At 30.2% G+C, this 13,781-nt stretch overlaps 1 protein-coding gene across 5 annotated transcripts in view; it reads right to left on the bottom strand.

The window, feature by feature from the left end:
- LOC129975255 (ras-related protein Rab-37-like) overlaps positions 1 to 13,781 on the bottom strand; it is a 356,952-nt gene that overhangs the window by 200,350 nt on the left and 142,821 nt on the right. For 4 of the 5 annotated variants that reach the window (XM_056088302.1, XM_056088299.1, XM_056088301.1 and 1 more), the window contains one exon: positions 10,563 to 10,673. The exons of the other annotated variant lie outside the window; for it this stretch is intronic. In XM_056088302.1, the coding sequence (XP_055944277.1) occupies positions 10,563 to 10,673 (111 nt within the window). The remainder of the gene's footprint in view (positions 1 to 10,562; positions 10,674 to 13,781) is intronic. 5 annotated transcript variants of the gene reach the window in all.

The raw sequence follows: 13,781 nt of genomic DNA, 5'->3' as shown, positions 1-13,781 counted from the left end.
ATATCCCCGTCCTTCTAGTCAACATCATTATCGGATACGCAAATCCTAACTTCTATTTTGACGTCAAGTAAATCAGAGAGAAAATTTTTATTTTTAAAGTAACTCATTTATCTGTTTATAAACTAAGCTAAACATGTGTAAAAAGGAGTTATGGGATCGTAAACTTCAGGTTTTGTTTGCATTATTTTATATTATATCGCAGGGGTGGGCATTAAGTCGATCGCGATCGACCGGTGGATCACCATTTTGGGGTAACAGACTTTATTAAGACCTAAGAGGCTCATACTAAAAGAAACATTTATGGTACACCGACGGCTTTGTATCTTGCTATTATTATTATGTTTGTAGTTATGTAGGTAAGTACATATTCCGTATTTATTATAATAAATATTGTAGACCTTTTTTTTTTAGTTCAACACACCTACGCCACTGGGTGGATCGCAACACCTTGAAAAATTTAGAAGTACCTCATACCCTATAAACGTCTTCCCACTCCTGCTATATTGCAACAAAGAACAAATCTAATTATCTGTCTTCTTTTTTTTTATGATTTGCTATATTCTCCCCTAACAAAGAAGTTGGAATTACTGCTAAAATTTTCTTTCATCGACTTTTTTAATTTTGTATTCGGCATTGTATTTTTTTCTATTAGTGGGAGTACTATTTGGTTCTACCCGTTTTTAGAGATTAGTGTTGATTTCAAGGAATTCTTGAGTTCATAAAATTTCAGGCCTTTTTTTTTTGTTTACTTTTAATGTTACTATATATTTATATTTAAAGTACTCAACAAACTATATTCTTTTCATATTTCTTAAACACTTTGCCAATGGGCATGAGCCTACTACAACTTTCATTAGTTATTACAACTTTCTGTAGTTACTACTCCAATCACCTAGTATTCTACAGTTCTACTGCAACTTTCATTAGTTAAACCACGGCAATCCGATCTGAGATATTGTTGACAGAATAAAAGCCCGTCTAAATAGGCCCATCTTCTAGATCATTATAAATAACAGTGATTAAAATTACTCAGCGATATTTAAGAAATATTACGTCTCATGTTTTACAGAGAGAAAAATTATTTTTTAAAAATCAATTATTCTAATAAGGCCAACATATGAGCAATAAAAATGTCAAATACATGACATTACATTCAAACCATTTGGAGGACAGTATTAAAAGACGATATAGTTAATTGCTTCCGATCCTTGAGAATTTAGTTCTTGTCAAGCAAGAATAACTCAGAAAACGATGACAATTCTTACAAATCAATATTGAAAAGCAGGATGCAGTGAAGCATCATTAGTGAAATAAAATACCATCTTAACAAAGAAGAAATTTTAATCCACCTTTCTTTAAAAACAAAATGAAATTTTGGCGATGTTTATTATTTATATATTTACTTAAATACTGCAAAAATTAATGCTATAAAAATTTTTCTAAATTCTCTGACAGATGAAATTCATTAATATAGTTATGAATTTGGGGTTCTTTCGATTTTTCAATCGATGAAGAAAAAAAGTTCTTTAAAAGTCTAAAATATTTATTCCAGATAATTCCAGCAAATTCAGGACTTTACACGAACCAAATATTACATACACACGAATTTGACAAGCAATACACAGCAGCACCCTACAACAAACAGTAGTCAACAAATGGTAATCAGTAGTAATAACAGCCACAGTATACAAAATGGCCAGACAGAATTCAGATAGAAGAGGGAATCTACGTAGCTACACTCTACGGTCTCACCCAACGCCTGCAATTCTCCATTTTTCCTCGCTTTAGCTGCATCGAACTGCCGACTCACTACTACACGACGGACTACTCCACACACGACTCGATGCTGCTTCTATAATAAACATCAGGATTTAGTATACAGCTCAATTCAGGAAACACTCTAGCCCCACACAACGCTCGCTCTTCGCTGGACTGATACAACTATTCTCCGTTGATTCGCTTTGCGACTCCAAACCTTTCGGCGATTCTTTCCACTTCAGGCCTTCCACTTCAGCTTAGACTGCCAACCTTTTATAGTTCCCAGTGTCGGGCAGAGAAGATTCTGGAACAGTCAGGTATATATATGTTCCTATTGGCTCTATCGCCAAAATTCTGGAAGATTCCAGTATTATTTATTTTGTCGTCAAAGTCTCCAAGTTTGTCGCCATGGCTCTGGGATCACTGATTCAGCATCCGATCACCATCCAACAGAGCTCACCGTAAAATGGTCTTTTCAGGGATTGAAATAACTTTTTTGGGAAAACATTACAGATTTGTAACAATATATAAATAGTTATGAACAACCGCATAATGGGAGATTGATGCAATGCGTGTAGTACCTTTCATAAAATAAAACAATTTTCTTTTGAACGAATGGGATTTATACCTCAAAATTATTGTTTGAACTTAAAAGTGTATCTCAAAAGAATTGCTTTAATATTAAAAAAACATCCAGGATTCGATCTGCATTTCACGACATTCATAGATATGAGAAACTATCTCATAAAGTGTTTTGAATTTCTAGAACGATAAAATATTCATTTTATATGAGTTCTGTTTGACTGGCTTTTTAAAAGGAGAAAATGAAAAGAAATTCCAAAATAATTTAATATATTTCATCCTATCGAAAAGAAAATAAGATGCAACTTACTTTCAATGTTTGCTTTGCCTGATTTTGCTGCAATTTTTAAACGATAAAATATTTCTGATCAGAGCGAGCGCTGTTTATTGAAAAGATTTTCATTTAGAAGATCCTGAAGTTTGATTTTATTAAAAATAAAGAAAGCGGATGGATATATTCATTATTTTTAGAGCTTCGCTAGTACTAAGTAGAATTTTTGAAGAAAAACATGAATTATTTGCTTCTTCGAGCAATATTTTTTGGTTCCCTGGAAAATTACTTTATTCAAAGTCATCAATTTAAATGTACCATTGGAGGTAATGAAAAAGAAATCAATGTTTTTCAGGATTCCAAGAAAATGGCATTTTAAAGACTTGTTATTCTCTATTTAGGCCTTAAATGTTATTGGAAATGATAATCGTATTCTTATGAAAGGATAAAATTCTTTAAAATAAATATTATATAATTAAAAATTGGCTAGAAATTCATGGACTATTAGTAACGTTTTATTTTAAATTTATTTCACAACAGTATTCCTTTAAAGAGGAATAAATAAAAAAAATGATATTTTTAATACCGTGACTATATTAAAATATATTATTTTAAAAGTTATTTCACTAAAAAAAATCTTTTAATATTTTTTTTGGAAATATACTATTTAAAAGCAACACATTCTTAATTATAACTTAAATGTTCTAAATGAATGACAATTATAAAATCAGAGAAAACAATCAATCACTGGACATTAAGGTTCAATCGCATTGTAACATATAGAAAGTCTGGTATGGCAGCGTGTTAACCTTTCGACGTTTTATGTTTGCCTTTGTTGTTCAAGACTTTGAATTATCTATAAAATGAAGGATAACCAGTAAATAAGTTTTTGCATGAAATATGAGCACAATAATTTTATGCTTATTTGCAGCTTTTTAAAGACTTTTTCAGATAAGAATTCGTTTTGAAAACACTGGACTGGATATTGCAAACTAAAATAAAATTTTGCACGGAATATAGAAATTGTATCCGCTCTTGTAACACTAACCATAACTGACTGATGACGTCAGAGAAGCGCCCTCTGATGCCTTGCGGAGCTATGGCTCAGTTCAGATCAGGCGTCGGCATGTGCTGCATGTTTTGATGCATGCTCTTATATATATAAAATTATTTTAAAATTATGCATATAAATTGTCTGTGTATAACATAACTTGTAAATAAATAACTGTTACAGTAATTCGGACTTTTTACTGAACCCCTTAACGACCCCACAAAAGGACAATTGCATTCTAGTTACACCTTCTTCAAGCACTTTAGGGCCTCAGTGGTCTGGCGGCAAGATCTTGGCTTCGCAACCGGAAGATTTCAGGTTCGAGACCCGATTCTACCGAAGAACAGTCGTGTAAGCGGGCCTGGTGCACGTTAAATCCGTCGGGGTCAAACGTCGGGTGTGATTTGAGAGTTTGGCGAGGGGCTGCCAGCTGAGGTGTCGCCCTCGCCATCTGACCACGATTCTAGATCCGTCCCAAAATAGCCATAGGGTTGCTTTGAAACGGGACGTTAATATAACTACACTAAACTTCACGTGCTTTTATGTTAAAAATCTTAAGGAAATAAGTGGACTAACTACGACTCATTTTTCCTTGGTCACTACAGTCATGCTTTTTCATATAAGGATTTCGTTTTAAGAAGACATATATAGAATATCTTGTACGATATTATCAATGACTTCAAATATAATCCTATCTTCAGGCTGTTAATGTAAAAATTTCAGTAATCATTTGGAATAGCATGTAAATCTATATGCTGATAAAGTGAAATGCTTGTTTATATTGCTAATCACTCTTACGATTATCTATAGAGCACCTAGGAAGATCGTTTAAAAATTTTATAGAGAGAACAAGTCAGGCTACGGAGCCAGCTGAAGTGGTTTCTCCAAAACGTTCTCGCATACTCTCTAATAAAGATGCTATCTCAGAGAATACCTTAGCTTACAATAGTTATGAAATATTAATCTTTGACGTGAATTTAATATTTTTACTGAATCTAATGTGTGATTCTTGGCGAGTTATTTGGCGATTAATCTCTAGCAAGCGGTTAATAGTATCGCAGAATCGAATTATGTTTCAGAAGCCTTTTTTTCAACGACTGAAACAAAAATTTGACAAGGAACTACAGTTGTCCTCACAGTATCGCATACCAAATTTGGTATATTTAAATCATTGCGCTTTTGAGTTATCGCGTTTTGCATGTTTCTAAAAGTACAGACCGACAGACGGTCAATCTCTCGTTGGATTTGGCTTACATTTGACAGATATTTAGGCTATAGATGCTAATTGTATCGAATTTTATCTATGTCGCACTCTCCTTTGTTTAGTTATTGTCTTAACTTATATTCGAACAGCCAGACTTCCTCTAGCAGGAGTTTGCTCAAAATTTGATAAAAATCTACATATTTAGAATAAAGATCGTATACCAAATTTCATCCGTCTAGATGAAAGCGTGTTTGAGTTATCTCTGTCACAGAGAGACAAGTCATGGATATGCGTCAAAGTCTCTAGTTTCAATTTTTTGACGATTACTATACTTTCTCTATACTACGTACACGAGAAAGTAAAAATGTGTCTTTTGAACTAGGGAAGGTCTAAAATGTGGAGATTTGTCAAAATCTTGATTTAGAATCTTTTTGACGATTACAATAATTTCTTTATACTTCTTATACGAGAAAGTAAAATAGTTATCTTTTGATCACAACATGGAATAAAAAACGTAAAGCGGTACAGTAGTACAAATGGCACGCAACTTAAAAGTAAGGCACAGTGCGGACAACAAATACCTGAAGTATTTAAACTAAGGGCTTAAACAGTAACGGAGTAAATTACCAGGGCCCCTAAACCGAGAAAAAGCCACAACAGGTCATTTTAAGAACGTTATTTTCCTAGTGACAAAATAAAAAATATATTTATAAAAAAATACAAATTTTTTTATTTATAAAATATTAGTATAACATTAATACGTTTCTGAGTGCGACTGCCAGGTTGGTTCCTATATACTTCAGCATGTTCACTTAGCTATGAGAATTTTTATAAACATCGTTTCCTCCCCTCCCCCCACTTCAATAATGTGCTAAAAAGTAGATATCAAACAGTCTGGGATGATAACAGATAAATAAAAACTAATGCATTTTCACAAAACTAATGAAATAAAAAAGATAACCTTAAAATAAAATATTTACATGTTCATAATTCGTTAAATGGGGAAATTATGTTAAAAAATTTTAAATGAGTGATTTCTAAATATTCACTGCCGAGAGCCACAAACTAACTAAATCCACCGTTGCTTCCGACCCGAGCTACAAGCCCAAGCTGCATGATGAAATTCAATCCAAAAACAAACATTAATATTCTTCTAAAATATTGTTCGACTTAATAAAAAAAAGAAAAACGTAGTTCCATTTTTCGACTCCTCCTTAGTTAATAGAAGCCAGAGAGTGAAGTACTACAGATAAACGTGACTGACATGGTCACACTTTTTAATCGAGATTCTTTGAAATGTTTGTATAAAAAAATTCAAATTTCTGAAAGATAAATAAGAGCAATTTGATTGCACTTTACTTTTATTTGGCATGATAAGTTTCATGTTTGTAAAGAAGGAGATTATCTGTCTATAAATTATAAAAAACTGGATAATATTAACCATAAATTATAAAATAAAATAGAATATTAGTAACACCTAATAAAATATAATTATTAACACTTATAATATTAACACTTTATTAAATATAACTAGTCACATTCTTATTAACACTTTATTATATACAATTTGTCAAATTCTTATTAACATTTTATTCAATATAATTAGTCAGATTCTTACTAACACTTTATTCAATATAATTAGTCACATTCTTACTAACACTTTATTCAATATAATTAGTCAGATTCTCATTAACACTTATATATTAACACTTTATTAAATATAATAAGTCAAATTCCTATTAACACTTTATTAAATATAATTAGTCAAATTCTTATTAACACTTTATTAAATATAATACGTCAAATTCCTATTAACACTTTATTAAATATAATTAGTCAAATTCTTATTAACACTTTATTAAATATAATAAGTCAAATTTCTATTAACACTTTATTAAATATAATTAGTCAAATTCTTATTAACACTTTATTAAATATAATTAGTCAGACTCTTATATGTTTCATTACATTCATTTTATTATTAGAATATTCATAAATAAATAACCTCTGCTTCAATATAAAATAGATGAATCCGAAGTTATAACAGAGAAATAAAATAATTCATTTTTCCAAAGTCAATAAAATAAAAAAATTAAGTTAAAATAAAACATTGTTATATTAAAAATTCGTTGAAGTATGAAACTTAATTTACCAGTTTATTAAAAGAAATGCCTTATAATATGCACTACCAATGAACTAAAAGGTCAGGTTTTCTTTTTATACGATTAAAAAGAATGAATCCACTTGAATCTTTTTTGTTTTTTTTACGGTTTTATATTTTTATTCATACAAATGGAATGCCTTGATAATTTGAATAGGCAATTTACTAAATCTATGTTTTATATTTTATCTTGTGCATTTTTTTTTCTTTTTCGTAATTTACCATCTCTTGTTACAATCTCTATTTGCATTGCTGACCTCATATTCTATTGTAAAAACAATTTATTTTTGTGCGGTTAAACTATCCTTAATATCCCAGCGAGATTCCGGAAATCTAAAATAGGAAAATAGGACTCATTTGAAAGATTTTTTTCTAAACATTTTATTGTTACTCTTTTAGTCGTTTTTAATCATTAGCTCTCAAACGTTGTATTTTAGGCAAGCATTCCATAATAACAAATGTTTGCTTATTTATTTATTTTTATTCTCTGAATTGCCCTTTAGAATTTGACCATCTATTTTCTGAAAATGTAAATAGAACCCATTTATTTATGTACTCTCTCTCTCTATGATTGATATATATATATATATATATATATATATATATATATATATATATATATATATATATATATATATATGCGCTACTACTAAAGTGCAGCAATCAGTTATCTGCAGATTATCTAGCTAATCTGCACATTAACTAAGCGGAAAAATTGTTTCATTTCTGAATTTACCTAGATAATCTGCGAATTACCTAGATAATTTACACATTACCTATTCGATACTCGTTAAAGTGGAAATAAGATATTTTCTGGAACAACAGCAACGTTTCTGTATGCTTAAATTAAATGGTGTTTATTTATTTTTCAATATCTTCAGAATCAAGTTAATACAATCGAACAATAACACATTTGTTAATTACCAATCAATTTAAAAACTATAATACAAAGAATCGAATGGTTTAATATATTATTAAAAGTAAAGAAATGAATTTGTAAAATATATGATAAAATTAAACTTGCTCATAAGTGTAATTCAAAGATCGGCAGTACTTTGAATTTCATAGCAAATGGTTTTTGCGAGAAGAAGTTTTTTGCGATTTAGAATTGCAGTCACCTTTTTTGAAATCTTGCCTGGTACCAAGAGACTTTTTATTACCGTTTGACGTAAAGATATTTCTACATCAGGGACATCTTCTTTCGTTAAAAATCTCTCTTTGAAAACGCAAAAACAATTGTTTTAAAATACCCGTTTTAATACCAAGTTTATAAAACCCGTCCTTACCAATATTATCTAGTGAGAACAAACTTTTGAATTTTAATAAATACGAAAATCGGTAATGTGAACATTACCTAATTAAAATGAGGAAGACTCTTGATTCTATTTATTCTTGATTGACACAACACATATTCATATTATATATATTTATAAACAGAAGTATTAAAATCAAGTTAATAGGAAAATAAAAAAAATAAATAAACCAAAAAAATATAAAAAAGAATCCGGCCTGAAGACTTTTTCAAGGGTCACCCTCAGGCAGGGATTCAAAGAAAGGGATTTTTTCTGTAAGGAAATGCAGACATTAGTCTAATAATGATTCCTCGTGACCCGAATATCCCCTGAAATTAGGCCCTAGAAATATACCATTTTAACAGAAAGGAAAATACAAACCAACAAATTAGAAGAAAATAACCACGACAAAGTAAAAAAACAATAACAAAAATAACAATAAAAACAAAAAATACTATAAAATAGCACTAAAGGAAAAACGAAAAGGAAAGGACATACCATCTGCAGTCAAGGAAATTTTAAGCTATCAATTGTGATTCCCGCTTTTAAAAAACACTAACAGTAAAAAAGCTATCGGTAAATTAGGTAAAAAATTGTAGGCTCCCAGCGCCATTTATTGTGGGATCTAATATGCAAGGAAAGTTCTATTTTTATTTAAGCCAAAGGATTAATCCCAAACCATATCTTGTTTAATTAAAAAATTGAAATTACAGTAATTTCTAGGAAATTCATTTTTAATTATATTTTTAATGAGGTTGTTTGATGCTTCAATATGGGAATTTTTATTATTGCAAACCCTTTTGATCCTGTTAACTTGTGAGAAAATTAGATTTTTTTTGATTTTCCTATTAACTTGATTTTAATACTTTTGTTTCAATTCATCTGTGTTTTAGAAGTAGCTGCAGTTGCGCATTCTAAATACTATGAAGTTCTTTTTTCGCGCTGCAGAACAACAATAATCTTATATATTATGCCCATTACTTGCTCCTTTTTTTTCTTATAGGGAATTTTTAAGGTCTCTTAGTCCAAACTTAATGATAGATAAAATCAGAATTTGACTGTTTTACAATATTTTTCAGTCTTCTTTTTTATTTTCTCCTAAATTGTTTTCCGTGGCTCCAATTTTATTTATTAATTGCGCTTTAACATTTGCCCATATGAAATATCCACATAATATATTGCTTATTCCATGTTATTTAAATTTCACTGAACATACGTTTATTCCCCAAGTTAAAAAAAAAAAACAAAAAAAATGATTCTGACACCTGGAAACAGATGTTTCTTCATTTGCCTTGATTTCACTGTTGAAAATTCTTTTTCCGTCATAAACTTTGTATTTAAAAATTATTTTATTATTATTTTACAGGTACAGATCTCGCAGACCATCTTTAATCATAGATGAAATTCGAAATTGACAATATTACAATATTTTTCATTCTCCATTTTTATTTTCTCTCGCTTTATTTTCATTTATTAATTTCACTTTAATTATGGCTTATATAAAATATCGACATATTATATTTATTCCATTGTATTTAAATTTCTTTGGACATACTACAATTATTACCCCAAATTTAAAAGAAATACGACAAAAAGGGGATCTGACACCGTGAAACGAATCTTTCTTCATTTGCTTTGATTTTACAATTGAAAATACCTTTTCATTTATAACATTTGAATGTTTACGATTTTCTCCGCATTTCTTACATCTTTTTAAAACATTACCAAAATCTAAAATAAAGAAGGTATAATCTTTATAATATTAAATTAAATATCTATATTTCTTAATTCATTAAAAAATTAACCCACCTTAAATTATTATGTTCAAAACTAAATTCAATTTCATTTTTGAAAGGAGGTGCAAGATTCTTTTAAACAAGTAGAACTCCGTAAGCACTATTCTGTTGATCTAACATGACAACACAAATAATAAAACAAGTGACAAGTGAAGTGTTAACATTTGCTATGATATAGAATTTTCCCAATTCTTTCTTGCATTTCATTTTTACCTTTACTGATGGCTGAAAAAAATGATCTTCATAAAAATGTATTAGATAATTTATTAATATTAATAAACCACTTTAGGAATAAAAAAAATCTGCATACTTGAACACAAATACTCAGAATAAGGAGCAACTATTTCCAATTTAAAAATGAAACTTTTTATTGACAAACCGAATAAAATAAGGATAAATATAGTAACCATTTCACAATAAGAAACCGAAAATTGGACGATATCTCACCCTGTAATCGATTCCTACTGTTGATATAAAAACTCCCGACAAAAAAGCTCCATCTTTATACCTCACCAGAAGACAAGTCTTTCCAACTCCAGAATCGCCCACAAGCATCACCTGCAACGAAAAACAAACATTGACTTTCAAAGATAAGAAGAAATCTGTGGCAACACTAAATCCATTCTCATACACGAGTTCTGCTGTTTTTTTTTTTTTTTTTTTTTTTTTTTTATCGTTTGCAAGTCGGAATAAATTTTTATTTCGTAGAGGATTCGACAAAGAGTGTGATATGCCATTTTCTTTACAACCTGTGGGGGTATTGAAGTATAAGATGAAAACCGTTCTTACATGGAAAAAGGTGAATAAAATAAAAATAAAAAATCCCATCAGAGTCAGCAGATACAAAAATAAAAAAATGGCAAATGTTTTTCAGACTAAAAAAAAACAAACGATTTCACTCTAAGCGGATTTTTTTTCTTTTCTCAAGAAGGATTTTGACGATTTCCATTTTCACGGTTGTTTGGTCTACGGAGAAACGTATCTAGCGATCTTATAGATAAATTCATCCTCTTTTTAAGTACTTCAATATGATGGCGAAAAAACAGAAAGTATCTAGGATTTTTTTCTGCGGAAATTTCCATCTCAATGCCGGGATTACAATTTTTTTTTCTCGTAGAAGTCTCACTTTTCAAAAGTAGTAGAGTCGAGGCTATTTTATATTCACGATGTTTTCAACTTTGCTGAAGTTTTCTTTAAAACTGTATTGCCTCATTTTTGACGTGTCTTCGAAAAAGCTTTTTTTTAAATGAACTGAAATGTTTTTAATGTTCTCTCGCTTAAATTCACAAGTCCCCTTCAGAAAATTTTAAAATTTGCTTTGATTATCAGAGTTTCTTAATTTTTTTTCAAGAATCAGAATATGTATCAGAAATTTTATTTATCTTTTATTAGAATAAACGCATATTTGAAACTGAGTCAAACAGATGAGTCTCAACAACATATTGACATTTGCTCGTCATTCATGTTTTTTCTGATTTGAGTCCTTAAAAAACAAGACGATTCGACTCAAAATTTTTTCTTCGCTAAAATAAGCACTATATTTTATAAACATTGAAAGTGAAATATTTGACAAATGTTGCCATACATTATATAGTAATTTATCACTAGAACAACTTTACTCATTCTGATTTGGATGGAAATGTATTTAAATTCTACATCATATTTAACTTCGTGAAAATTGTGGAAAAATATTACATTTTCAAAAATAATATATAAATTACCGATTTACGAAGAGTAGGGTGGAGTACTTGAACTCAAAGTTCTTAATCACCAGTCATAACAACTGAATGAGAGAATTGTGGATTAATAATGATGTTACTTAGCAAGATGTTTGTACATTGTAAATTTAAGAAAGTGCTTAGTAAATATTTCAGTTTAATTAAAATGCAAAATGAGATACAGAAACAAATATAAAGTATAAAAATACATGAAAAAATTATTGTAAGACATCTAAGATTAAAAAATATATCCCTCCTTGGTGGAATTCAAGCATTTTTTAATATTATTTTTTTAAATTGACATTTTTTATTGCATTCCGAAAAAACAAATTTTTTGAAAGAAGAAAGAAATTTTAATTTCATAATAGATATATGCGTAGTAGCACTTAATCTTCATTCGGACTGGATTAGAGTATCGCAAGTTCAAAAAAGAGGAAATTCATATCGGCTTGAGAAGAGTTATAAGAGTTGCCCAAATAAAAAGTGGACAAGTTGAATGAAAAGAATATCTTTATTGAAAATCAAAAGAAATCGCCATGGGTGTTGTAACACAGGTCCCATCGTTTATGTAGCAGGTCTTTACTTTTGCTGTAGAAAGAGGGTAGTTGATTCTTGAGGAAGTCCTGCACACCTTCTTTACTTTGTCCTCCGAATGGAAACGTGTCATCTGTAATGCTCTCTTAATTGGCCTAAAGATGTGGAAATTACAGGGTGACAAATCCGGACTGCACGGCGGGTGTTTATTTAAAGTCGTCTGGGTTTCACAGAAGATGTGCGGAAGGGCATTGGACCAATTCTTGGACCAATTGTTGTGTGAGAAGGCCTGATCGTTTGCTTTTGATTGCTTTCGGTAGTTTCGTCAGAGTATTGCAGTACTGTCTTGAATTGATAGTGCACCTTTGGGACAGGAAAGCAAGAGTCCACGGTAATCGAAGAATCATAAACAGTATTACCGAGGGTTGTTCAGCCCTGGACGCATTCATGTATAAAACGACTTTGCTTTCCATCAATATCCTCTATCACGAACAGCTTTCACTATTGAATGCCGTAAGCAATGCACTCCTCCTCCTACCATACTTTATATCCTTGCTCGGTGGTGCTGCTATAGTAACAGTCATTCTGACGCAATCGCAAGTGTCCACTTTTTATTTGGGCAACCCTCATAGTTTGGTAACGAAGCCGAAATTTTATTAAAAAAATAGTACCTAAGATTCTTTTACGATATTTTGCAAAAGTAGCTATCATGAAAAAAAAATTAGTATGATAAAATTATAGAGAGATAAATTATAGTTGCTACCAAGTGAGAGAACACTTGGAAGTAAGTAAGACTTCACAGTGAGTAACTTAGAAATAAGTAAGATTTTGAGTGAGTAACTTAGTAATAAGTAAGCAAGACTTTAGATGAGTAACATAGCATTTTAAGTGAGAAACACTTCGCAACAGCGAAGGATTACCTCTTAATGAGTTAACTATTTGGACCTCTTTGGAAAATGCGTATCTAAATTGTGTCGCAAAAATTTAGCGATAACGAGTATACTCGTCAAACACAGAGTATGTGTACTATGACATTATGTTGTAATGAAATGACTTATATTCTTTTATTTCAATAATCACATTTATTTATTTACTTTAACTAACATACATTTTTTTTGCATATGAACGAAAAGAAACATAAAAAAAATTAATTTATTATTTTAATTTGTTGCTAGAGAATGGTATTGAGCAAAGCGTGGTACAAAGCATACTAATCTTTTATTTGTTCTTTTGATTTCGATTTGGGCTCAAATTATTTTAAACAACTTGAAATTTACAAATATGTTTGAGTTTTTACTAAAATTGTGATTCAAGCTGCAAATTGTCACTACTTATTACTCCTCACGAATAAACTCGTCACAACGCAAAATGTTGTACTTTTTCCATGACGGGTATACTCGTGCAAAACACTTAA

The sequence above is a fragment of the Argiope bruennichi genome, chromosome 7 (genome assembly GCF_947563725.1).
Source record: "Argiope bruennichi chromosome 7, qqArgBrue1.1, whole genome shotgun sequence".
In the NCBI taxonomy this organism is placed as follows: Eukaryota; Metazoa; Arthropoda; class Arachnida; order Araneae; family Araneidae; genus Argiope; species Argiope bruennichi.
Note: the sequence above shows the minus strand (reverse complement) of the source record. Positions and strands in the feature narration are given on the sequence as shown.